This window comes from Syngnathus acus, chromosome 24 (assembly GCF_901709675.1).
Source record: "Syngnathus acus chromosome 24, fSynAcu1.2, whole genome shotgun sequence".
Taxonomy (NCBI): Eukaryota; Metazoa; Chordata; class Actinopteri; order Syngnathiformes; family Syngnathidae; genus Syngnathus; species Syngnathus acus.
The window spans coordinates 5134312-5161891 of NC_051108.1; the positions used below are offsets into that span (position 1 = coordinate 5134312).

The 27580-nt window shown below is 40.1% G+C and overlaps 1 protein-coding gene across 4 annotated transcripts; it reads right to left on the bottom strand.

The window, feature by feature from the left end:
* Positions 1-204: 204 nt before the first annotated feature.
* On the bottom strand, positions 205-25445 carry tab2 (TGF-beta activated kinase 1 (MAP3K7) binding protein 2). Of its 4 annotated transcripts, XM_037245313.1 has the most exons (8): positions 20861-20908; positions 10514-10649; positions 7759-7949; positions 5340-7056; positions 3942-4102; positions 3773-3866; positions 2571-2666; positions 205-2103 (listed from the first exon to the last, which is right to left on the bottom strand). In XM_037245313.1, exons 3-8 carry the CDS (start codon positions 7858-7860, stop codon positions 1979-1981), a joined length of 2295 nt encoding a protein of 764 aa, XP_037101208.1. In that variant the 5' UTR covers positions 7861-7949; positions 10514-10649; positions 20861-20908; the 3' UTR covers positions 205-1978. The 4 variants fall into 4 exon arrangements, with proteins under 4 accessions (XP_037101208.1, XP_037101207.1, XP_037101209.1 ...); XM_037245312.1 differs by lacking the exons at positions 10514-10649; positions 20861-20908 and adding an exon at positions 25072-25444; XM_037245314.1 differs by lacking the exon at positions 10514-10649 and having other exon boundaries at positions 20861-20945.
* Between the last annotated feature and the right edge of the window lie 2135 nt (positions 25446-27580).

The following is a 27580-nucleotide window of genomic DNA, read 5'->3' on the forward strand; positions in this document are numbered from 1 at the left end:
GGAATGTGGTTTGTTACATAAGTTTCTTGTTTCTATAAATATGACTGAGGAAGGCCCAGCTACACTGTGTACCAAATAATTCTGAAAGTCATGAAAATTAATAATTTAGAGAATGACGTATGGATAGAATTCATTCATAACACCTTGAATGAAGCCATTATCTGCCACCTAGTGGACAAAACAACACAGTAAAACGCACGCTCGTCCCAAAAATCTGAACACATTTTATTTCCTTTTTTTTAATTACCTTTTTTTTTTCTTTTTTTTTTCTTACAAATAACTTATCTGTTACAAAGAGAGTTTTCTCAGATAAAAACAAAAAGACATTTTAGGTATCGAAATTATGTTTTCTCCACTTATTAAAACCAAATAAACTGCCTCTTTACACCAAAGCGCAGATCAAGCTGAAATGTTTTTCTCTGGGCTGGAAAAAAAAAAAAAAAAAGGACAACGGTTTGGCATCATGTGCTTCAGAGACATGTTTCATCGTTTACTTTTGATGCATTAAAGATTTCATTATAAAATATAGATAAGATACAAATTGAACAGTTCCGAAGGAACAAATGCAAAACTATTTTGTTTTTAAATGTAGGGGGCAAAAATGAAACAAAAAACATTTAGTAGAAGCACCCCAACTAAAAAAAAAAAAAAAAAGTTTGAGGGTGAACTGAGCCAAATTAAAAAAAATAAAAATAATAGTACACAAAGTGAACAGTCAAGTTGTGCTTTTTTTTCTACTTTCCCGAATAGCAAAAATTCTGACCTTTATTAAGGACACTTGACATATTCTCTATGAACCTCAGTACCACGAAAAAAAACCACACAATAGACGCACAATACAAAATAGGACAATTCCCTTAGCTGTTCAAGGAGCATTCAGATGTGATGATTGTACTGGAAATGATGTCTTTCTGCACTCAGGTGTCCTCAAAATATTAAACCCACATTCCAGTTGTCAGATTAAAAACAAAATAAAGTCTGATTGTATTTATGATTTCATTTTTGGTGTCCTAGGAAGAAGAGGGGGGAAAGATTGCTGTTTTGTGACGCAGGCGACGTTGAGCCCACTGCAGGCGGCCATTTGTGATGACTGCGAGATTATTCCTTTCTTCTTTAACTCTCGCAGAATTTAACATGCTTACAAAATGGAAAATTGGGGGGGGTTGTATCGTTGAATTAATAAAAGGGAAAACTAAACAAGTAATAAAGTCTATAAAGCTATACTTACAGAAAATAAACGTGATTCATAGTGTGAGGAAGAAGGCACATTCTAAAATTATGTACAGTAAAAAGGGACTTTCTGTACACAAAGCATGCATTTTTTTCATTTTTGAAATCAAATGGAAGGCATATTGGAAAACAGGAGGCACATTTCAAAGGCAGTGAGATGCTGCCAGCTTGCCCTTTGACATCCTCTAGAAAAAGCAAAACAGGTCCATGAGTAGTCTGTTTTCCCTTCAGACAGAGCGCGGCGGTCCGACATTTCCCAATCCCCTTGACGAACCGCTGCGGGAGCCGGGAGGAAAAACTCCGTTTGGCAAAAAAGGCACGTGGGGCGCCTGTGTTGCGTACGTGGGACACTGCAAGGGGTCACGCTCGTAATACTGTAAAGTGGGAGCAGCGAGGTATCCCCCCCCCACACCCCCACATCCCCGAGGGAGGGGGGGGACGTTGAGCGGAAATGATAGGAGCCCACACAATCTGAGTGTCAAATGTGAGGTATTATCCAACTGTGCCTGCCTTTAGGAAGAGACGCAAGCTGTAAACAGTATCCAGTCAAACCTTCAGGAGGACAGCATTCTGCAAGGGGTAAAAAAAAAAAAAAAAAGGGGGGGGGGGGTAGGAAAGAGGCTGCACGATAATTAGACCCCATCAGAGTTTTCATACAACAAGGGAAAAGCATCACAAAGCCCCTTTATTTTCCCTGATTCAAGCGTGGGAGAAGGCAGGCGGAGGGGCACATGGCGGCCTCTCTGGCTCAGAAGTCCCTTAGGCGGTCGCATTCTTCACAGCGATTGAGGGCCGGGTGGTTGAGGAAGGTGCAGCCCGTGCAGCTCCACTGCGTCCCCTCGTCTTCCTCCTGCTCTGCCAAACTTTTACTGTCTGCCACGGAGAAGACGGTGGAGTGTCAACATTTGACAAATTTTCAATCAATTTGGTATTAATTGCCCTCATGAGTGACTTGATTAAGCAATATGGAAAGGGGGACAGCAAAATCTTTCAACCCCCCCCCCCCCCTGCACAATCTTTTGAGTTTGGTCATGTGACATTCCTAAACTGAGCCCTGAGCAACTGTAATGTCATTTTCATTTGATAGCTAGTGGCAAAAGTAATCAGAATGACGTTTTTAACCAAGTGAGGACATGTAAAATATATTTGACCAGTTTTTATTTTAGTTTTTAGTAATTTAACCGTTTGTTATTGTTGCATTGCACAATGGTATACAACTTTGCTGTATCACACAATTGCATTGATATATTCTAAAATATAAGAATAATAACAATACATAAATAATAATAATGATAGTTTAGAGACTATGTAGGTAGATCATGCAATCCTCCTAAACTTACCAACTGATAAAGTACTTTTGGGTTTTGGTGGGACAGGACCAACGAATCCAATGTTGTCATAGAAATTATGGATTGCAACGGGATTGAAGTGTGGTCCTGTAAATGGATAAAGAGAAAGCTTTTAAGTTTTAAATTCAATGTTGGATTTGCATTTCTGGTTCAATTTAGTTTCACAATTTATTTAGTTTAGTTTTACTATAATGATGCCTATCAAAGTTATAGTTTCAGCAAATAAATTAAATAACGGACTCACCTCAAATAGAAGCCATTTTATTATTCCTCATAAAAAAATACACTAATAAGCAACAGAGCCACTAGCAATTGTCTTTACTATAGAAGGGAAGAATTAGATCGAGGTGTGGGAGAAATAATCTTTTGCATTTATACTGATAAGAAAATGAAATCAACTTTTTAAAATGTTTTTTTAATTAACAATGCAAGTAAACTTTTCAAGAAGACGAGTTTGCGCTGATTCAGAATCTGCCCTGATTTTTTTATCCTCTAAAATGTTGGGATGAGGACTGCATGAACATAAACAATTGGCATCACTAATTTTGAACTTTAAAATTCTAAGATCGGGACACGCAAATCCCTCATGTGTATTGGTACACTTTAAAGATAATGAAATAAATAGTTACATAATACATAATAATAAGGTCTTCATTGACCAATCAGTGCTCAGTAGCGTGACTAGCTCCGCCCTTGCACAAGCAAATCTAAAATAACCCTATAAAATATATTTATCACCATTGTTTTTACAACATCAAGACAAGTGATATATTTTTTTTTCTCTTCAAAGCAATCCCTGTATGAAATGCAATCTCATTTTAAATGCCATTGAAATACAATACAAACACTTAGAAAATAGTTCTCTAATACACAGGTGAGGTATAATTACTGAAAAGAAATATTGCCTATATCAGCTTTTAAAGGTTTTATCAAAGCAACTGCTTTCTGGCTTTATTTCTGTGAGTGGTGGGTCGCTCAGAGGGCCAATAAATCCCACGTTACCAAACAGCTACAGGATGCAATTCAGGAAGAAGCAGTAGTTAACATTACAATAGCAGCACCTTGTCAGCAATTGCAGGGAGGATGTGACAAGTCCCGGGCTCGTGCCCTAACTGACCTCAGACAGTCAAGAATCATTTTCAGCCCCAAACGAGACACACTAAGAAACACGTATTCTAAAGAGATACACTCACCTCTTTTTTGAAAGAGATCAATTTCCTTGGTGAGGCAGTCAATGTCAATTTGTAGTAATCGGTTTTTGCATCGCAACTGCTTCATTTCCTCGATCTGACAATAACGTTGGATGACATATTTAGAGACATTATCGATGATGTAATTATCACCAAAAAAAAAAAACCTTACTGAAGGGATTTGGGAGGCAGAGTTAGATCTCTCCAGTCGTCTCCGTGTCAGGTCATTCTCCATCTCGTTGACCTCTTCTTTTAGCTTCTCCAGCTTCTTTTTCTTGAGCTCCAGTTCGTGCCAAAGCCTCTCCATGCGGGCCTTTTGATGGACCAACAATGCTGAGAACAAGAAGAACAATAATAAGAACATTTAAAGTTCAATGGAAGGGTTAGAGATCTGGAGTGGGCTCCCCAGACCTCAACCCCATTTTTTTTTTTTTTTGGCAAAGTTAGTTGTCATTCAACAATATAGAGTAGGATCTTACGTTTGAATCTTGCTGTGAATAGCAAAGCACTGTATTTTGCGAAATACCTGAAGTAAAGAGCAATTGGGCAGTGCACACCTCTAAATAACAGGTAACGTACTTCCTCATTTGAATAAGCGACATTCAAATAAGAACGAGAAGACATTGGTCCGCGGCAATATTTTGGAAGAAAAAGCAGAAAGCTTGGGGTTGAGGAGGGTCAGCAGAAGAGGCCCCATTGTGAAGACCCTCCCGTTGGGAGTGACTGCAATGTAAGAATCACAGCCAGTGACTCACATGTAATTTAGTCAAAAGCCCAAATAAGGAAACACTTGTGTGCACCGACACGTTTGACTCACTATAGGATCTGCTGTGCTCCGGCAGTGGCAGCAAACACAGCATTTAGTGGAGACAACACAGACTAGAGTCATCCCACCTGGACTCAAAATAAGTCACCTTTGCTTCTTTTTTTTCTCAGACTATTTTTTGAACTGACTGTACAGTCCCAACAACAAATGTTCCTAAAAGAGCTTACTTTGTGGTAAAATGAGCTTCTTGGCAGGAACAAATGGAAAAACAATTCCGACTTGTCAGGGGCATAAAAAGCTATTATGGCTCCAAAAAGACGCCTTTTATCCTGAAAACTAATGTGCACGTTGTGTAAAGAAAAAAATGAGTTCACTCTTAAGTCACATGCCATTTTCTAAATAAGCAATAAAAGAAGCCCTAACAAGACATCAAATGTAAGGGTATATTTATATTGCAATGACCAAGTACATTGTCAGAATGATGTCCTGTTGACCTATGACCTCCTATACATTTGTTTTGTTTTTTTAAAAATGCTGAAGTCATGTAATGATGAGACACAAAACTGTGTCATTTTCAAAAAGGCATCAAAACTGAATGGTAAAGGAAATCCTACTGAGGCGGGAAGTTCCGGAACCACCTGGATTAATAAATCTAATAATCATAAATTAGTGGCCTTGATTACAAGATGCCACTTTGTGATTTTTCGAGTTGCTTACATGTCTTTAAGAGAAAAATAATAATTGATGATTAATTGGTGTCATTGGTAGACCAGACCAGGTATTATTTTGCTTCCAGTGTCTTACCTTGTGTGTACGCCGCGTCATCAGAGCCCATGCTGAGTCGGCGAGGCTCGCTCGGTCTCTCGTTGTGTGGTGAAAGCGGGTCCGAGAGATGGAGGGGGTCCGGCTCGGCAAAGTGATGGTCTGACGGTAGGCTGAGGAGGTTGTTGGGCTCAAATGTAGGAGACACAACCCCAGGGGACACTGCTGGGGGCTTATTGGGGGACACAGTGATTTTAAAAGTATATTTTGTGTTGGGTTGCGTCACCACCACACGGGGCGAGGAAGCCGTGTTTGCCACTCCTATAGAGGGTCGGGATTTCGGTGGATGGTGGTGGATATAAGCGGGGCCCATGCTCACCTGGCCCCCAATGTTCCTCGCACCTGGCGGCCCCTGCAATGGAGGGTTAGCTGAGATGTAGACTGTGGGAGGATTCCTACCCCCACTGTCATCACTGGAGGCATTGGCTGAAATGTAAAACTTGGGTTGTGAACGGGATCCGGCTGGGGCCAGGACAGCCTCCTCGGAAGGCGTGGTAGCAGCAGTGGGCGGGCTTGCGGAGATGTAAACAGTGGGCTGGCTACGGCTTAGACCTGAGCCTCCGATGGAGAGCGGCGTGCTCGGGACAGTAGAAACCCCAGTTGAGGAAGAGGAGGAGGAGGACGAGGAGGAAGGGCAGGAGGACGAGGCGGACGAGGAACGGGACCCACCGCCTGTCCGCAGCACAGCTGTTGTTGTGGTGGAGTTGCTCCTCTGAGGAGATTCAAGTTTGATCTCGATCTGATTCTTTCGCGGGCCGGTGGAGATGTTCTGGATGTTGTACTGGCTGATAGCAGGGAGTGAGGTGGGGATGACGGAGGAAGAGGAGGACGACGAGGAAGACGAGCAAGAAGACGAGACGCCGGATGAGGACGGCTGGCTTCCGGAAGGAAAAATGGAGGGTGCCTGGGAATTGGTGGGGGAGCTGATTGGCATGTAGACATGAGATGTCTGGTGGCCGTGGGTATGCTGCTGTGAGGTATGCGAGGAAGAAGATTGCTGAGGGCCCGGCCAAGACCCTGACAAGGACGAAGGGTGAGAGATCTGATAGATCTGCTGCTGCGGATGAGAGGTGGGGCTATACTGGGCCCTGCCTCCCTGCTGCTGGTTGGGCCGGGTCGTACCGCATTGACTTAAGTAGGGCCTAATGTAGATTGAGTTACCCTGTGGGCTGCTTAGACCTGACTGCGGCCCGCCATGTATGTGTAAAGAAGTAGGAGTGTTGCGGCCTGTCTGAATATGAGGAGCTAGCGTCACGGTAATAGGATTGAAACGTGGCGTTTGCTGGAAACCCATGGTGGTTCCTTTGACGCCCAGGGGGTAGAGTCCAAGGTGCTGCGGAGGTTGTGGTTTGCGCGAGGGCTCCATCGCACTAAACACATTGAGACTGGGAGGCACTTCAACTGGAGCAGACTGCGGCTCCTGCTGAAAGAAGTTACTGTTCGGGGCCTGGTCTGTCTGCAGGGGCCCTTCGCTCAGGCTATGGGCCAGAGTCCGGCTGCCGTTCATTCTCAGGCCGTCTCGGGCGGGGGCCACGTGCACATTCTGAGACTGCAGGCCCAGGTTCAGCTGGGTCATGTGATTACGGAGCCTGGTCAAGCTGGGGTCGTCAGAAAAGGTGATGTTTCCTTCTTCACTGTACAAGTAGCATGGACTGACCTGGGACAAATATTCACAGCAAGCGTCTAAGTTGTTGTTATTCTGAAAGAGAGGGAGGGAGGGGAGGGGGCAGAGAAAGAAAATACAAAGGTTAGTTTATTTATTATTGGATAATATTCCCATCCAGCTATATAATATTCTCATCAAGGACTAGAGTCCATCCCGTCCGATTTATAGTAAGAAGCCAACTGGTTACCAATAAATCACTCACTTTTGGAGAACGGTCTTGCTTAGAAAAACTTTTTGTTCTTATGAGGGAAAAGTAACCAAAAAAAGCCATGTGTAAAACTTCTGAAACCAGCCAAGTGCTTCCAAGCCACAAATATTAAATTTCATTGTTTTTCAGTGGGGACTTTGAAAGATAAAATAATATTTACTCAATTTGGGCTTATTTCGGGACTGATTTGATTCCAAAGAGCAGTCGCTAAATTTTGCTAAAAAGTTGTGCATGCTGTCGGTGGGCACTTTGCATGTGACCTACTTAAGAACGACCCCAATTCAAAAGCAAATAGAAAGCTGTGCGTGCAGCCGGAAGTTCCACTTACACATATACTTCCTCCAATCGTAATTTTAACAGCCACCTACATTTCATAATGTGGCAAAAAAAAAAAAAGTTTTTCTGTGCTTTCAATGGAGGTTTTATTACCAGATATTTTGTGTTTTATTATTATCTTTAATAAAATATGACATATATTTTAATAAAAACAATTATTAGGTTAAAAAAGAATATATATAGATGCTTACCTGCAGAACACACTGGGACACAACACCCTCTGGAACTTCAGGGAACTTCTGGCGCAGGTCATGCAAAACCTGAATGTCAATATGGTGGCTTCCCTGGGCCATTCGTATGTTGCCAGGTCAGGACTACTCGTTCTACTCGACACACTGTGGCATTAGTTTTGGCAGCAAAAAGCCTTCATCGTGAACATCATCTGCAGGGGACAGGGAGAGGGAAAGAAAGAAAGAAAAAAACAAAAGTGAGTGGGCTGATAGAAACATTAGCTCACAGCGTTACAGTATTTGATTTTGAGGTATGGGGTTTGATAATATTTCAACAAGAAAAACATGGAGGTTCAAAGTGCAGGAAAGGAGCATGTCTGTGGTAAATTTCAAGTACACCCAAACTATGTCAACTAGCCATTTGGGGCTGTCTGCTTCATTCTGCCTGGGGCTTGTTCAAAAAATAATTTGAGCCATTGTCTCAGAGAAGAGGCTTGCTCCATTTACCTCAAAATCCCTCTGAACCACTGAACTGAACAAAAAGAAAAGCAGAGGGGAGGAAGTCAGCTTTGAAATCACAAAACAATGGTCCGTTAAATTGCAACTATAAACTCCACAGCATTTCGGTGAATGTTTCTCTTTACATATAAACACATACATTTCTATGCAGTATATATGTTTATACTAGATTTTTGACTGATTAGATGTAGCAATACAGCAATACAGTAATCCCTCGTTTATCGCGGATAATTGGTTCCAAAAAGCACCCGCGATAAGTGAAATCCGCAAAGTACGGTCACCAACAAGAAGTACTGGGCAGGCTAACGAGTTAGCGGAAAGATGCACGCGATCGTGCTAACACGCGAAAACGGACTTCTAAAGGAATGTAAACGAACATTTGGCGCAATACTATATTGTCCTAAAGGTTAGACACATGTTTCCTCAATTTAGAAGTTTTATTTTGACTTTTAAATGTTTTTTTTAATTTTGGAAAAAAAATCCGCGATGGAGTGAAGCCGCGATAAACGAAACGCGAAGTAGCGAGGGATCACTGTATATAGTTTATATGCACACATGTAAGTAATATGTATCGGTGTACGGAACTACAACGGAATAATTAAGTAAAGTAATAAATAAATGAATAAATAAAATTGTAATCATATTTGTCACAATAATAATCTCATTAATAATAATAATATTTGTCATATTATTATCTCCTTTATCAGATCAACAGAAATGAACCCATCAAATTCAAATGCAACATTTAGTTGACATTGGCTTCACATAAATCAACTGTTTTGGAAAAGGAGGCGGTTGCAGTTTACAGGTCAGCAGAGGTGTGATTGTTCAAAAACACACACACCCTATTTGTTGTTCAAAATGTCCGGGTTGGCAATGCATGTGGGTGTGTTTTTGTAGAGGACTAGCAGTCTCTTGAGGCACTGGTACTGGACCTTCAGGCATGCTGCGCTGGTAACAGAGATAGGGACAAAGCTTCTTTTACTGAAGCTGGTATTCGCTGTGCCAAAGCATTGAGCCACAGCCCTACACTCATTTCTTGAAGTAGCAGGCCTGTCATGCCCCATCAATGGGCTCATTCATTCCTCCAATGCACCTTAAAATGTCCTGTTCAATTCCAGGCTAAAATAAAACGTGAACAAAGTAATCAACAAGAGGCTGTAGTATGATACAAAAAGTAAAAGTTCAAAGCAACCACAAAACGTAAAACTGACCTAATACTCGTGGTACTTCTCAAGGGTCTGTTGTCAGGGCTAATCTTATTCAATATCTAGATCACAGGTGTCAAAGTCAAGGCCCGGGGGCCAGATACGGCCCGCCACATCATTTTATGTGGCTCGCGAATACAAATTGTTCATCAAGTTTGTGTCATTACTAGAATTGCAAATTGTCTTCACTTTTAATATCATTTTTTTTAATAATTGACCAGTTTTTACTCGTCTGATTTGAAAACGAGTAATTTGTCAGTTTGTTTTGAAGCTTTTACTGTATATAATATGAGGTGCTCATACATTTATTTGGGTCGACAGTCATAATGGCCCTCCGAAAGAAGCTATGACTACAATGCGGCCCACGAAAAAAACAAGTTTGACACCCCTGATTCTAGATTCTAGATGATATATTTATCTGTGAGAATAAATAAGAGAAAAAAGGAGAATTTAAACATGATGTAAATCATTGCCAGTGGTCACCGCTATTGGCAGGCTTCTCAGTCTTCTTAAAAAAAAATGTGCACGTTCATATTTGAACTATCAATAATACTATAAAATATTATAGCGATTAGACTGTAGCCTAAAAAAACTAATGAGCATAAAAACGGTAAAAAGGTAGAACTTCATAAATGGTGGCCGCCTGTCTGCAGAGCCCAAGACTTGAAACCTTATCTATGGAAAGGCCAAGCTGAAATCTTGGTACCACTTTGTGGACTTAAAAAAGACAAATAATTGATCATTTATTTAAACTACACCATAATTAGGGAAGGGAAGCAGTGATAGCTTAAGGACATGCACAGTGCTGAATACTGTACAAGACAGTCTTTGATTCCACACATCTCCAGAACACAAAACCACATTTTATGTGCACGACCCAAATTGCTCCAAACTGTGCCTCTCGGTGCACACAAAACTAGGATCGACTTTGCAAGAAAGCCTGCTCAGCTTTTCGTTGCCTGCTTTTGAAAGCGTCAGTTGACGTGCCCATGTGGAAATGTGTGTGTGTGCGTGTGTGTGTGTGCAGGAAATCAAACATTCTTCAGTACCACAGCTTGCAGCTGGCGGTTGATGGGAAGCAGGCAGGGGCACAAGTTTCCCAGGTTGACCACTCAAGAGAACCGGGCTACAATGGGAGGTCTTAGAAGCATGCACAAACCATAATTCCAATTAAATTGTGACGCTCTGTAAAAATAAAAAGAATGCAATGATTTGCAATTCATGTTCAACCCACATTCACTTTAATGTACTACAAAGAGTATATTGCATGGTCAAAATAATACCCCCCCCCCCCCAAATATTTCCTCATTTGGATTCTTGCAAAACATTCCACAAAACGCTGGGACAACGGAAACTTTCCCAATAGACTCAGATTGTTCACAAGTACTTTTTGAACAACTGGGTATGTTTCTCAACATGAAATTGCAAGATATTTAGTCGGAAAACAGCAGGGGGGGGGGGGGGGGGAGTACAGACAATTGGTACCGGAACCACACTCGTGGTCGGGTCGCTTCCCGTAAGTCTCCGTAGCGTAATCTACAACTCACAAGATGGTGCTTAAATATAGTGTTCAAATGTAAAACTTCATTACAGTTTTAGATTTAAAAAAAAAAAAAAAAAAAAACCCTCTAACGGCTAATAAACATGCAGAATTTTCATGGAAATTCAAACTCAGGGTCACACCGGTGATCTTATTTGAGGCTTGGGTGGCAGTGTCGTCTCTCAACACTCTCGGCTAGGCAGTTGAACACAATGAGATGGTTTGCACTGGGGCCGCTTTGCGATGACACGCCAAGTATGCACCAGTCAAATCTTCGCCCTTTATTGCCTTATGAAAAGCACTTACAGTATGTCAACGTGCTCTTTGAGGCACACAAACTGGAGGACATTAGTAGAACTTCTGTCTTTGGGTCAACTCATTCCATCAGTTCATTGCACCACTTGTGTAATCAAGTCGTACCACACACATGCAAATGGATTCTAAGGTTTTTTTGGTTTTTTTTTTAGGTGGTCCCTGGCTCACTGAAAAGGTCCAATGAGTACATTTTGATACCAAAATGTAGTGTATAAAATAGAAATATAAAATAATTCAGAACCTCTGGGATGTTAACGCAGCATCTCATTTGTGCACTTTGCCGCACTGTCGATTTGAAATAATTAAAAATAATTTTTAAATCCGATTAATCCACTAAAAAGAAATAATTGACCGATCAATCAATTGTTGAAATAATCGTTAGTTGCAGGCCTATTTTGTAGCCTCAATAATGATCAAAAATACAAGAGCTGACAAGGGAAAACTTAAATTTTCTTGATCTAAAAAAAAGAATCTTGATGCAAGTCTGTATGTATGCAAACTCAATTACCACGGCGGCGGAATCGTTATTGATGCAGTAGTTCTAATGCAGTGACCTCGTTGTGTTTGGCTGAGAAGAAAACAAGCAGCCGGAAATGCTTCCTGCAGCTGCTAGGAGTATCATTCCCCACCTTGAGGCCAACCAAAAGACACACAGCAGCCAAGTCATGTTACTCCTCTGCTGCTGAAATGCAATTTTGTCTTTATACAGCTCCCAAGTCATTCAAGTCACACTTGTCTTTAACACTCAGTGGTTGCTTTTGACCTCTTCAAAATATTGATACCCAGAGGTACATACCGATATTAATAAAAACGACATATACAGTATTGATATTCTACAATCTACATAGTTCTGAGTAGCAATACTCCTTCCTGGCGCTAGGAGGCGCAATGGTGCCAGCGACTCACGTGAGAAGGAAGCAGTGATGCAAAAAGAAGGTATGTACCCGTAAGACCATACTGTACTGTATCGAACCGTGTAAAATTGTATCATATCATATCGTGGCGCATATCGTATCGTGACCTGGGTAACATTGTTTGGCTTCTGCTGGGAAGTTTCTTAAAATTGATACACACATCTGTCATACGAACACAAATACACAGCTGGTACATCTCCAGCCAGTGCCGAAGCCAGTAAATGACAAGAGGGACACACCATTGATTGTGCCCCGACTGGCACCAACAGGTGTGCTGCAAAGGAGGATGCCAGAATTTTGAGACATCAAATGAGCCACATGCTACCAAGAGATATCTATACCGACTATAGCGCAGTGGTCCGCAAGTAGCAGCCGACGGGCCAGAATTGGCCCACTTGCCAATTACATCTTCAAGAACACAAAAATATCAATCGTTTATGGCCATACAAGTTTGGGTTGGTCGGTAGGCTCCAAATCTCTGCCTTTTAGTAAATTGACAACTTCTATTAAATATATTGTCACCCTATGACAAAGAATGTCAAATTAGTTAAACAATTTCTCAGTAGGGCTGTTACAAGTGCATATTTTTAGAATCGATTATCCTATTGGTTATGCCGTCGATTAATCGAATAATCAAATAAAATTGGATTTTGCATGAGAGACGAATTCTCCCCATGTTCTGATGTTTATTTGGTATTGTTTAGTGATAAAATCAACTAAATAACACAAAAGATTAATGTTTTACTCACCAAACTTTGTGAAACTAATACAGTTATTGGTGTGGTTATTATTTTCCGAAGTAAAATCAAATATTTGCAAATGATTGATTAGATGTTTGCTGATACACAAACAATCTGTTTTCATGAATGACTACAAAAAATAATGAATGATTACTGTTGAGAGGTCGACAGAGGATTTGAGGAACTTAACGATTACTCGATTATCGAAATAGCTGTTGATTGATTTGATAATACTGGACAGGGAAACACAGACCATACGCAGTGAACCTTTCTGCAATATCGTGCGCTTTCCGACAATATTGCAGCAATTATTGTATCGTAAGATCAATACCACGATTAAGCTAAACTGTAAGCTTTGGGTATTGTTACATCCCTACTAATACTAATAAGATATTTTTAGTCGGAAAAGCAGGGTTTGCCATATGAAAATGTAATTTCAGCCCGCAATTGAATTGTCAGGAAAAAAATTGGCCCGGGCCCAAACTAAGTTGCCGACCCCCGCAAGGGGAAGGTTCAGTTTGTGGTAGGTGGACTCGCGCTCAGCATCTGCAACTCATTAAGTCAAACCAGAGATCTCCAATGCTGCTTTGTCATTACCTGGCCATCCAAACCTTTGGTATTTGCAAGTACAAAAACATCACAGAAGACAGAGGGTGAAATCAGGTCCTTCAAATAGCTCGGATTGTTTTTACTGTGCTACAACAATAAAGATTCTAAATCTCTGCAGCCCAGGTGTGACATTTTGAAGTATTCATGCAAAATGGTGTTGAATTTATTTTCATAGATCACGACTGCTGCAAATAAACAAAAGGCATTTCAGTCGGGTGGATTCTCCTGTCTACGACAATATGTGAGAGAGCCAGGAGAGCAAGGGAGTATGAGAGCCTGAGGCCCACGCTCTTCCTGATAGAGCGCTAGATCAAAGTACTTTTCCCATGCTTAGCGAGCACAACAACCTGGGTGATGAAAGAATGTGGGAGAAACGAAGGACAGAGCAGCCTCTCCGTGGCATTTGCAAACAGCTCAGAATAAGTCAAGCATTCTCTGATGCATCGAGGAGGAAACAGGGGGGGAGGGAGTCGACACGGTGCCAGAATTTAGCAACAGGATAAGCAGTGCGGCGATAAGCCTGCTGTTTGCATTGTAACGGGGGGAAAAAAGAAGCAAGTGGGATCATGCTTGTCTCACTCATTACCGATTATCATTACAAATTGATACAGTTGAATTAAAACCATTGAGTTCATAGAAATTGATTTTTTATTATTTATTTATTGAGAATAAAAATCCGATAAATAGCAAAAGAAATTCTCATTTTAAAATATCACTTGTACTGTATATAAAATTCCAACCCTGCAAAGCACAAGTTAATCATCAGCAATTGGAAGCTAAAGCTAGCTATTGACGCCAAGTATTGACTAAGAGGCACACCTAGCTAACCGTATGTTTGTCTCGTTGCTGTTTTAGTGAAGTCATGTGGGTTTTGGGAACCTGTTTAAAACTGTTTCGGATTGTCAAACAAATTCAGGAAGCTTAAATTAAAAGCAAGGCTTCAAAAATTCACTAATGGGGTTTTGGTGAAAAAGTGTTTCGTTTGCTTGTCTGTTTTTAATCTCCACTCAAACAGTAGTATGCAAATTAGGGTATTACATAGGGGTGTAACGATTCATCGATACACATCGATTAATCGATATAATGCTCTACGATTTGTTGGCATTGATGCTAAACGTAAACATCGATCTATATCGCCCGTTTTTGACCTCGGACATTAGACGCGACTTTATTTTGAAATCCAGTTCATTGTTGCTTGCTTCCTCTTTCCGGGAGCAGTGCGCGGCGTGTTGTGTTGTGAGCAGAGCAGGCACGTGAAAGGGGAGACGACAACTACGCGGCTCCTGGGCTGGTGCTATGGCTAGTGTCTGTCCAAGAAGACGAGGAAATTCGCTCCCCTTTGGGCTTGAAGTCATTCGTTTGGAAGCACTTTGTAATTTCCTAAATAAAGAGTTTGCAGTACCTTGTTGATTTTGCGTATGAATTGTTATAAATCAGGATATTGTTCTATATCGATCGTAGAGCACTATATCGTGATGTATCGTGAATGAATCACAGCAGGCTTTAAGATATCGGCAAATATCATATCGTGGTTCTTTGTATCGATATGATATCGTATCGTTACAAAACCCGCGATTTACACCCCTAGTTTGTAACCCTAACCTTGATTTAAAACCCTAGTCGGAAACCCTAACCCTCGTTTTGAAAGCCTAGTTAGAAACCCTAATCTTAGAAACCCTAAAAGTAGTTTGAAACCCTCGTTGGAAACCCTAACCCTAGCTTTAAAACCTAGTTTGAAACCCTAACCTTGGTTTAAAACCCTAGTCGGAAACCCTGAGCCTAGTTTGAAACCCTAATTAGCGATGGCAAAACTCCTTGGAAACCCTAGTCGGAAACCCTAACCCTAGTTTTGAAAGCCTAGTTAGAAACCCTAACCCTAACCCTAACTCTAGTTTTGAAAGCCTAGTTAGTAACCCTAATTCTAACTCTAACCCTAACCCTAACTCTAACACTAACCCTAACCCTAACCCTAGTTTTGAAAGCCTAGTTAGAAACCCTAACCCCAACCCTAATCCTAACCCTAACTTTGGAAACCCTAGTCGAAAACCCTAACCCTAGTTTTGAAAGCCTAGTTAGAAACCCCAATCTTAGAAACCCTAAAAGTAGTTTGAAACCCTCGTTGGAAACCCTAACCTTAGCTTTAAAACCTAGTTTGAAACCCTAACCTTGGTTTAAAACCCTAGTCGGAAACCCTGAGCCTAGTTTGAAACCCTAATTAGCGATGGCAAAACTCCTTGGAAACCCTAGTCGGAAACCCTAAACCTAGTTTTGAAAGCCTAGTTAGAAACCCTAACCCTAACCCCAACTCTAGTTTTAAAAGCCTAGCTAGTAACCCTAACCCTAACTCTAACCCTAACCCTAACTCTAACCCTAACCCTAACCCTAACCCTAGTTTTGAAAGCCTAGTTAGAAACCCTAACCCCAACCCTAATCCTAACCCTAATTTTGGAAACCCTAGTCGAAAACCCTAACCCTAGTTTTGAAAGCCTAGTTAGAAACCCCAATCTTAGAAACCCTAAAAGTAGTTTGAAACCCTTGTTGGAAACCCTAACCCTAGCTTTAAAACCTAGTTTGAAACCCTAACCTTGGTTTAAAACCCTAGTCGGAAACCCTGAGCCTAGTTTGAAACCCTAATTAGCGATGGCAAAACTCCTTGGAAACCCTAGTCGGAAACCCTAACCCTAGTTTTGAAAGCCTAGTTAGAAACCCTAACCCTAACCCTAACTCTAGTTTTGAAAGCCTAGTTAGTAACCCTAACTCTAACTCTAACCCTAACCCTAACTCTAACTCTAACCCTAACCCTAACCCTAGTTTTGAAAGCCTAGTTAGAAACCCTAACCCCAACCCTAATCCTAACCCTAACTTTGGAAACCCTAGTCGAAAACCCTAACCCTAGTTTTGAAAGCCTAGTTAGAAACCCCAATCTTAGAAACCCTAAAAGTAGTTTGAAACCCTCGTTGGAAACCCTAACCCTAGCTTTAAAACCTAGTTTGAAACCCTAACCTTGGTTTAAAACCCTAGTCGGAAACCCTGAGCCTAGTTTGAAACCCTAATTAGCGATGGCAAAACTCCTTGGAAACCCTAGTCGGAAACCCTAAACCTAGTTTTGAAAGCCTAGTTAGAAACCCTAACCCTAACTCTAGTTTTGAAAGCCTAGTTAGTAACCCTAACCCTAACTCTAACCCTAACCCTAACCCTAACCCTAGTTTTGAAAGCCTAGTTAGAAACCCTAACCCCAACCCTAATCCTAACCCTAACTTTGGAAACCCTAGTCGAAAACCCTAACCCTAGTTTTGAAAGCCTAGTTAGAAACCCCAATCTTAGAAACCCTAAAAGTAGTTTGAAACCCTCGTTGGAAACCCTAACCCTAGCTTTAAAACCTAGTTTGAAACCCTAACCTTGGTTTAAAACCCTAGTCGGAAACCCTGAGCCTAGTTTGAAACCCTAATTAGCGATGGCAAAACTCCTTGGAAACCCTAGTCGGAAACCCTAACCCTAGTTTTGAAAGCCTAGTTAGAAACCCTAACCCTAACCCTAACTCTAGTTTTGAAAGCCTAGTTAGTAACCCTAACTCTAACTCTAACCCTAACCCTAACTCTAACTCTAACCCTAACCCTAACCCTAGTTTTGAAAGCCTAGTTAGAAACCCTAACCCCAACCCTAATCCTAACCCTAACTTTGGAAACCCTAGTCGAAAACCCTAACCCTAGTTTTGAAAGCCTAGTTAGAAACCCCAATCTTAGAAACCCTAAAAGTAGTTTGAAACCCTCGTTGGAAACCCTAACCCTAGCTTTAAAACCTAGTTTGAAACCCTAACCTTGGTTTAAAACCCTAGTCGGAAACCCTGAGCCTAGTTTGAAACCCTAATTAGCGATGGCAAAACTCCTTGGAAACCCTAGTCGGAAACCCTAAACCTAGTTTTGAAAGCCTAGTTAGAAACCCTAACCCTAACCCTAACTCTAGTTTTGAAAGCCTAGTTAGTAACCCTAACCCTAACTCTAACCCTAACCCTAACTCTAACTCTAACCCTAACCCTAGTTTTGAAAGCCTAGTTAGAAACCCTAACCCCAACCCTAATCCTAACCCTAACTTTGGAAACCCTAGTCGAAAACCCTAACCCTAGTTTTGAAAGCCTAGTTAGAAACCCTAATCTTAAAAACCCTAAAAGTAGTTTGAAAGCCTCGTTGGAAACCTTAAGCCTAGCTTTAAAACCTAGTTTGTAACCCTAACCTTGGTTTAAAACCCTAGTCGGAAACCCTAACCCTAGTTTGAAACCCTAATTAGCAATGGCAAAACTCCTTGGAAACCCTGGTCGGAAACCCTAACCCTAGTTTTGAAAGCCTAGTTAGAAACCCTATTCTTAGAAACCCTAAAAATAGTTTGAAACTAGGGGTGTAACGATTCCGGAGAGTTTTTTTGCAACAAGTTTTTCCTTGAATAACGAAATGTTGAAAATTGAAATCTGCAAATCAGCAAATTCATCAGTGCCCGACCACTGTACGGTCAATTTCATTTCATCATAGTATTTTACTAACAATATAATACAAATACTGTATATAGGCTGTTCTTAAATTATACACAGTTCAAAGGCAAACCGCAAATGTATCAATTTCATTCTCAATCTCCACACAGAAGCTAGTGCAGATAACACCTATCACTTGGGTTGGGTATTATCAGAAATGTTAAAAGGACAATTCTGCACATCACCTTCATTTCCTGTCATATATTTTCATTACAAATCATTAATAGGAAACGATTATGCATTACCTGACTGATTTATTTTTTTCTCCCCTGACTATGACCTGAACTTTTCAACTTTTACAACTAATTGTAAAAGTTCTATTCTATTGAATAGAACATCTATAATTTTTAGAGATGCATTCTAGTGCCAATTCAGGGCTAAACGAAGTCTAGTGAATCCTTACTGTCCGTATTAGCAGACTGTAGTGTGTTTAGCAGACAAACTGTAGATAAAGTGGGACACCAGTCTCCTCTCAACCGCCCACAAACTGTTTTGCAGATTGAGGATGTCGCGAAAAGTGCTGGAAACACTCAGGGACTTTTTTTAGAATATCATTTTCATCACATTTTGAATGGCATCTTGTGAGATATGATCAGATCATTTGTCCATCCGATAGAAGAACATACTGTTGGATGTAAAGAATATAGTTTGTATCTTTTGTTTACAACACAACGCAGGAGTATCTGACAACACAAAGGAAGCTGAATGTGAAAAAGCAAATGCTGGTGTTTGTAAAAAAAATAAAAAAAATAAAGTTCTTAGAGGAAACGTTTGTCGCTTGTCTCTCTCTGCACCTTCCAAGAGCAGACGGAACAAAGATAAGAGCTTCAACATATTCCCGTTTGCTGTCATTCAAATTGTAACAAACGCTAGGATAGGCAGTGGATTGACGAAAGAAAGGGTTCTTATTTTTAATATTGAATCATTTGTTTGGGAAAGTAAAGGAGTAATACGTAGTATTTCTGAAAGTGGGTCTAGGACAAACAGTGTGAAATCTGAGCAATGTTTTTGCTTAGAATTTCATGACAACCATGAAGTGATGTGAAAGAATAAGACACATATGTATATAAAAAGAACATAAACTCGTCTTATATCTCAATATAAAAAGATGACCGATCATAAAAAAGCATTGATGACATTTCCTGAGATTTACGCAACCCGCAATTGTTTTAAGTGGGAATAAAACGTATTGTTGTGCCAGTCCAACGCTTGGAATCCAGAGAGAAGTTGCTGTTTCTGTTGTCAAATAAAACCTGAAAAATGTGGGGCGGGAATCAATGCTCCAATCCCAACACTGCTACTAACAAAGCCAAAACGTCTAAAGCACTGCTGTCTCTCAAAACACGCCCGTTTAACACACCATGTACTCTGGTTCCAATTAGGTAAAGTGCTATATGTAAAAGGAAGCCAGCAAAAACTCCACAATTTTCCTTTAATTGACGGTTGTTCTACTATCCTATTTCATAGAAGTTCTGCAAAGGAAACTTGAAGAAACACTTTATTGACATAAGATGTCAGCTCTTTAATTCTTCTACCATGGGGATGCTATTTTGAGATCTAGTAAGTCGAACGAAATGATCTTTGATCATATTGGGGTTAGCGTACTCTTGTTTTTTCAAGGTAATTAATTTTATCTACTAATACTGGAGATTTATTACTACTATTTTTTTTCCGGGCAATTTGAAAGATAAGATTCAATCAAACATCTCGATGCACATTTTTTCGGATCCATTTATTTTTTCCCCCCAAACGGTAATCACGATAGTGATTATTATTGCATCACTCACGTCAATCATAAAGGAATCAGTGCTAGCAAGAGGAGTGCTAAGATATATGCAGGTGAATTCCACATGTCTATCATATCTGCTTTTATTCAGCCAAAGTTGATGAGTCAGTTATTCACTTGAGATGGCTCGTCATGTTGTTTTCCATACTAACATCGGAAGCTACTCGTCTGTTCCCAGACATGTTGTGGCTTGAATGTTTGGCGTGCGCATGCTAAAATCTATATGTACTGTGGTACCTTGACTTCCACAAGTTTAATTTATTGCATAACCGCACTTGTAACGCAAATCACTTGAATCTAATAGTTCCTCCTATAAAAAAAATATTTTTACATTGTACTGTATTCAACACACTATAAATAAATAATGTGAATTAACGAATTTTAATCATAATTTCATTTCAAGATTGTAATGCATCATAATTTACTTTTAAAAACCTTAATATCTCATGAATCCTACTTTCTTCACGATGCAAGCTTTTGTCATTGTGAGAAATTTAAACGTTATGTCTCCATTCAGACTGTACTGAGTGTGGACATTTACAGAGCAGCTGTTGCAACTCTACTCTTCGATTATTACATTTTTGTTTTGACTATGACTCACATAACCCAGTGATGTCTGTGCACTGCTGAAATAGCCAGTGAAAAGATACACTTTACAAAATACCAATGCACACGTACTATGATTTCCTGCGTTCTACTGATGACTATACAAAATCCATCTCTGCACAACAGAATCACACATTTTATGACATGATGAATCAAATACATAGATTAAAACCATGTATATTTAGCTTCCATTAAAAATGTCAAAATGAATCGATTAATCGGCGACTAATCGAAATTAATTGACTACTGCCGTTAGCACAATAACAAAACTTTGCTTTGGTTCATCAGCTAAAAAAGTTTTCATTCCTATCACAGCAGGGCTGTATGCAAGATCAGAATTCCAAACACAAATTATCATCCATACCAAGTATTCAGAGGAGTCAGTATGTCAGAATTAAGTCTTAGTCAAGCTGGTTGTAGACTGTGTCTGTAAATGTGTTATGTCAGGAAATGAAATAGGTTACTATCAGTGGTACTTCTCTTTTTCCACCGGATGCAAACTGAGACATGCATGTGGAGTAAGTAAACCACAATTCTGAAACTTTCTGAATATCACCAGCTACAACACCTCACTGGATATAATAGTTCTATTCGGCACTGAAAGCTTTGAATATAATAGAAAAAGGTGATGTCGGCCATTTCTGCTCTCAGTAATTATTCTTACAGAAGTACGCAAATGTTTTCAGGCAACATATCATAGCTAGGCTAACTGCCTGGTTCCACCTTCACCGACAGATTTACATTCCCACCATCTGTGTAGGTTATTGAGCACTCGCCAGATTTTCACTCTGCATCCGAAAGAAGGCAGGTCCAACAATGCATGGGTTAAGGAACCTGTCATTCATTTCTGAAAAGAAATTAATATAGTGATACTGACAGGTAAAGAAAAGACAGACTAATAAGCACTTTTGTCAAGTGACCATAAAAACACGTTAAAAATAAAATGACAGTAATCCTCTTAATTCAGGGTATGATTCTTTTCAGACTTTGGAGTTGAAGTATAAAAAAAAAAAAGGGGGGGGTTGTATCGGATCGATATCTGGTACGCCTTTAAAAAATATTGATCGGGACATCACTCGTGCAAACACTCAAAATGAATGAATGAGTCCCGTATTTTCCGCACTACTTCATGACTTCAAATTCTTAAGATTGAGGAAAAGCACAGACAAAATATGTTTAAAAAAATATTTTCATTCCCAAATAATGTCGCAAAACTGAAAACGGTCACTGTACAAAGCACACCCGTTAAAAGCAGAGAAGTCTGCTTGACAAAGGGAGGGGGCTTTTTTCCCGACAACCACATATTCTGGAGTGGGGGAGGGTTAGGGTACGGAGCCTTCTTTCGAAAACCCAAGTCTTGATTATAATGCGAAAGCTCAGTACCTTGATTTTGAGGCGCTAACCTTTACCTTTAAAATACCACTTGTCAATCCATCGACGCATTGTTTACATATAGATGCATGGTAGCGAGAGTTAAAAGGCTAAATACGTACAAGACGGGAAGAGCGAGCGAATATTGCATCTATTACTGCACCCCAGAAATGTAATTTGCTCCCACGTTGTGCAAAACAACTTTGATTGATCGTGGTGGCGGTAGTATGGTATGCTGCAGTTACATATACGTATGTATGTAATAATGCAACAATTATGACAATGTTATATAATAAAATGACATGTGCCAGGGAATATGTTGTCAAATCTATTGTATTGCTTAATATATTGTACATTGTATTGAATTATCAAATGTATTGTCATAAAGTAAGACTAGAAATTAAATAAATATGAATCATTCAACAAATGTTTCTATAACTACCACCATAATGACGATCATCATAATAGAATAACATATTGGACCTAAGTGTTTGTGAAAAAATGACCATAAAAGACAAACTGGTTGTTGTGTCGTGTGAACAGTCACAAAGCACATAAAATACTATTTTTGCAAGATGGATTGAAACCACATCCGGGAAGTGGTTTCACATCCAGTTTTGACAGGATGCGTCTCAATCTGATCAGCTCCAAACGCAAATTGGTTTTGACTGTGACGTGACTCGACACGACGCAAGATCCAATGTGCCAGAGAAGAGCGCGCCGATCGAAGTACAAAACGGTAAACAATGGAGCACATCGATGAAATTGAAAACAGCAGTCCCTGGACAGAGGAGGAAATGTCTGTGGAGAGATACGAGCAAAGCTCGAGGGTACGTATCGAAACAAGTCCATTTATGAAAATCTTTTGGATGTTGCCGCTGTCACAATTATATGACGTCAAACACTACGCATGCTACACAACGTTTCTGTTTCGAAATTGTTGCTACAGCAATTGGTTCAATAGGATCAGCCCTAAAAATCAAATTTTAGGTTAAACCGGATTGGAACCAGATATGCCTGCAGTCTGAACGCATCCTATACAGTGCCTCACTCTTGAACAAGTATCCTTGCATTTTCACTTCACATTTTCAGCAGAACTGGTGACACACATTAGCACAAGCCTGACTCCATCCATTAAAATCAATTACTAGTATAGCCTTGTGCAAAACTGCTTAATCCTCAATAAAAACCTGATTTAGCACTTAGTTAACAGGCTCAAAAATACCTTGCAGAGTCTCTAAACGAGTGACAAACTCACAAGGCCTCCTAGCAAACATTTGCCCAGCTCGAGGCACACATGTTTTTAGTTAAGTCTCTGCACCTATAAACAGTTGGCCATGCAAGTGTATTGGTCAGGAAGTGCAGTGTTGACTGCAAGTCACTGCAGGCGCAAGTTGCTAATGAATGATTACAGCTACAGCTACGACAACATCGTGGAAGCTGAAAGGTGACAGAGAAGCAGTGTGAGCTCTTTGGAGTTTTGCTTTGCATTCAACTTCACTAGTCCAAAGCAGCCAAGCAAATTGTGGAAGAGGGTGGCTAGGATAACAAGAAGCCTAGCTTGTAAAACAGTCAGGTAGATTTGTGTGCAGAGACTTGTTTACAGCTGTTAAACTGTCAAACAAGATAGCATTTAGCATTAGCTAAAGTAATCATAACCAATGGTTACCTAATTCTTGATGTTTAGAGATAAGCTCACAAAAAAGAATAGGTTGAGTAAATCACTATTATACTGTTAGATGTTTCAATCTTATCTTATTAAGGCTTAATATAATTAATTCTTATGTAGAAAAAAATATTTCATAAACAGCAAAAATGGAAGTTGACAGGAGCTCACCTAATCAAAAAATAACTATCATCATCAAGAGACATCAACAAGAGTTTGGAAAGCAGAATATGACCAAAAGATGGAAAGTAGTAATTCCTGGTAAAAACTACAAGGACGTGCAAGTCAAGCATAATTTCACATAAAAAAGATGCAGCACATCCATAGCCCTTGTGAGATGGAAAATTCATTCATTTCCGGATGGATGGTTACATACGGAGCTTGTCTAGACTTGTAATAATGCAAAAGAACTATTTATGACTAAAATGGCAAAAACATAAGCGGTTCAGAAGGTAAATTCATGCACGAATAAACCTATTTATAATACCATGTTAAAAAATTCCGATAAATCAGAAAATTGTGTCCCTTGCGATTGCTCCACTTTCTGCACTTTAATTTCATTTTAGTGGTAGTACAGATTGTTCTTGTTTTGGTACTGAATGTGGAGATGTTTCGTCGCTGCTCGGTACAGGAAGAATCTATTCGAGTGAGACATTGCCACAAAATTCTGAGAAATCATTGACACCGATGAACTGTTTTTTTGGTGAGGTTTTAGGTTATTTGTTATTTTAGGGAAGAATGTCAAGGTGGTCCTTGCATCTTTTGATTTATTTGAACCCATTGAAGAATAAGTTTAGACACCCCTGCACTGTCATCATCATCTTCAAGTGCAAAGTCTCTAAAGTTTTTGTTTGTTTTGATCTTCTCCAAGTCTCCTGATGCACAGGTAACGTAAATAAAGTGACGTAAGGGCGAGATGTTTCCACGTGACCAACATACAGGAGTGGTCAAATAACAGGTGGGGTACCTGTTACGACATTCAAAACAGCCGTAGCGTGCGTTTAACATAACGAGTTCAATATAGTAAATAAATGACTAATGAATTGCAAAGAAGTAGCTTGATTTAAAGGCTTGTTAAACAGCGGGTTATGGGCGCAGCCACCAATTCATTATTTTAACCTTTCCATCCATTCAGACAGTTCGACTGAGCTCAATGGAAAAAAATAAAGTAGCCCAACATGTCGCGACAGACAGCGCAACGAAGTGTAATATTAAAATTAATATTTTGATGTAGAACATTTAAGATTGTTGAGTTAGCAAAGTCTATCTCGCCTCAGACTGAGAGCCTCCCACTTCAAAAAAGTTAGTTGGCTAACGTAGCTAGCCGATTGCTGGAACGTAATACAAAAACTTTTTCCACACTTCTGAAGTTTTCTCGCTTTTTTCCCCCCCATCAAGAAAGTTGGAAAGTTAGTAGCGCCGATCAGCAAAAAGTGGCAAAAGCACTTTTAATCTTCACATTATCGGATAACGTTATTGTTGTTAATAGTCCAGGGGTGTGTGCTAACAGGTAAAAAAAATTCTTGCGGGTAACTTACTTGACTTTCCCCGACTCCGATCCCTCTCCTCGGGCCGCCTTCGACACCCCTGAACGCCGCCAGACCTCCAGAGGGCCGCGGCGCTGGCACAGGAGAAGCCGAGAAAGGTCCAGCAAGTATCAGGCAGACCAAAAAGCTAAGTTGCTCCGAGGCCCCGGGCCTTAATGTGTCCTCGAAATAACGCTCGGGGGAGGGATAGCAAGCCCCAGCCCTCCGCTTTTAGACAGACTCCGGAATACCTTTTTGACAGCTCTTCTTCTTCAGCCCCCCCCTCCCCTCCACAGCCCTTCACTTTTCTCTTTTTCCTCACTTCCAGTAGATACGAATCAAAATACTGTCACACAATATGGCGGCTGCATAAGCAAGGTACTATCGCGAGAGGAAGACTTTTTTTTTTCCTCCACTTTCCAAAAGTTGTGCTCAGGGGGGGGAGGGGACTTCATTTTGATTGTGATTGACTTGGAATTTTAATGATGCTGAAGCTGCAAAAGACAGCATCCATCGTCATCTATGTAAAGTTCAACTAAGTGCTACACTTTTACAAAGATTAACTATGCATCTAAAGCAGTATCGAATATGTTATACAGTAATCCCTCGTTTATCGCGGATAATTGGTTCCAAAAACCACCCGCGATAAGGGAAATCCGCGAAGTATGGTCACCAACAAGAAGTACTGGGCAGGCTAACGAGTTAGCGGAAAGATGTTAATTCGCGATCGTGCTAACACGGACTTTTAAAGGAATGTAAACGAACATTTGGAGCAATACTACATTGTCTTAAAGGTTAGACACGTTTACTCGATTTAGAAGTTTTATTTTGACTTTTAAATGTTTTTTTAATTTGGAAAAAAAAATGTAGTGAAGCCGCGATAAACGAAACGCGAAGTAGCGAGGGATCACTGTATTGGAATATTGAGTGCACTTTAGAGTCTTATCTAATATGTAATATGATTGGCAATTTCTGTGGAAAAGTACATGATGAGCATGAGCTGATCGATGCCTTTCGTTGCCCATAACTAAAATCGATCACGAGCAGCTCTTTTGCGGCCTACAGGCCAAAAAACATGATTGTTGATTTGTATGGTGCCTTAATGAGCAAAACAATCGATGGTTTGAAGCCAAACTTGCTAAAAAAAAAAAATTATGGTTGGTGTATTTGGATAAACGTTAACGTGAAAGTCATGTCAAAAATTGTCTTTACAATAATGTTTTATGCGCTTTCATTAATCTAAACACGGCATTCTGATTAATATTGTATTTGTGGAATATTAATAAAGCAGAAAAATCCACTTGTTTTCATTGATCTCAGGGGCGGCCATTTTGCCTTGAGCTGCCATTTGCTGTTGACTAAAAATTACATCACAGTGCCATGGTTTCCACTATTCATGGCCACTGTATAATAAACTGTACACTAGTTATATTTTATTACTCTTGCTGCTAACTTTTTCTTACTATTGCCATTGCCTTTCTTCACAGATTGCTTGAGAGAAATCAAATGGTTCTATGGCCTCATAAGCGTGTGGTGTCCATTTTAACACAAGTTTAAGTTAATAACATTTCCTGTCGTCATTGGAAATAAATGAATACAGTATGTTGCTTATTGGGTCACTTTTCAAATAAACCTTTTAACACCATAGACAGATGCATCTTCTCCTACAATCATTTCCATTGACCTCGTCTCCTGCTCACTGTCTTCATTCTCACAACAGACGCTTGTGAGATGGCACATTTGTTCCTCAGTGAAGCTCATGAAAACATATGGTGTCTTGAGTGTCGCCACAGCGCCATGACTCACAACCACTCACACGCTGCTATCTCGCACAAGCCATGACCCTTTGACTCAGTAGTTTAGAGCCGAAATCCCCTTCAATGGGAAAAAAAAAAGCGCAGTGTAGTAGTTTCCTATCCATGATGACTATTCATTGCTTTACACAATGCCTTGATACACTTAGCGCTGGAGCTTGGGGGTCTCAATACACTACTGTACAAATGTCAGGCTTATGAGTCAGCTGCATAGTATTTTGCAGAATTTCAAGTGACTGTACCACTACAGCAGGGGTGTCAAACTCATTTTTTTTCGCGGGCCGCATTGTAGTCATAGCTTCTTTCATAAGGCCATTATGACTGTCAACCCAAATAAATGTATGAGCACCTCATATTATATACAGTAAAAGCTACAAAACAAACTGACAAATAACTCGTTTTCAAATCAGACGAGTAAAAACTGGTCAAATATTTAAAAAAAAAAAGATATTATTAGAAGTGAAGACAATTTGCTATTCTAGTAATGACACACGAATTTGATGCACAATTTGTCTTCGCGGGCCACATAAAATGATGTGGCGGACCGTAGCTGGCCCCCGGGCCTTGAGTTTGACACCCGTGCACTACAGTGTTGACTCTTACATGGCATAGTTTTCTTTATTTATATTTAATACAGAGCTGATATCCACTGGAAAATGAATCTGTATTATAGCTGTTAAAATGAATCGATTAATCAACAAGTAATT

What these genes read in the sequence shown, in the direction of transcription:
- tab2 (XM_037245312.1), bottom strand. Translation starts at nt 7,860, where the DNA reads ATGGCCCAGGGAAGCCACCATATTGACATTCAGGTTTTGCATGACCTG. An exon ending in TGATCTCTTTCAAAAAAGAG is followed by an intron (nt 2,667 to 3,772) that starts GTGAGTGTATCT and finishes ATCCATTTACAG; the next exon opens with GACCACACTTCAATCCCGTT. An exon ending in CAAAAGTACTTTATCAGTTG is followed by an intron (nt 2,104 to 2,570) that starts GTAAGTTTAGGA and finishes TCTCCGTGGCAG; the next exon opens with ACAGTAAAAGTTTGGCAGAG.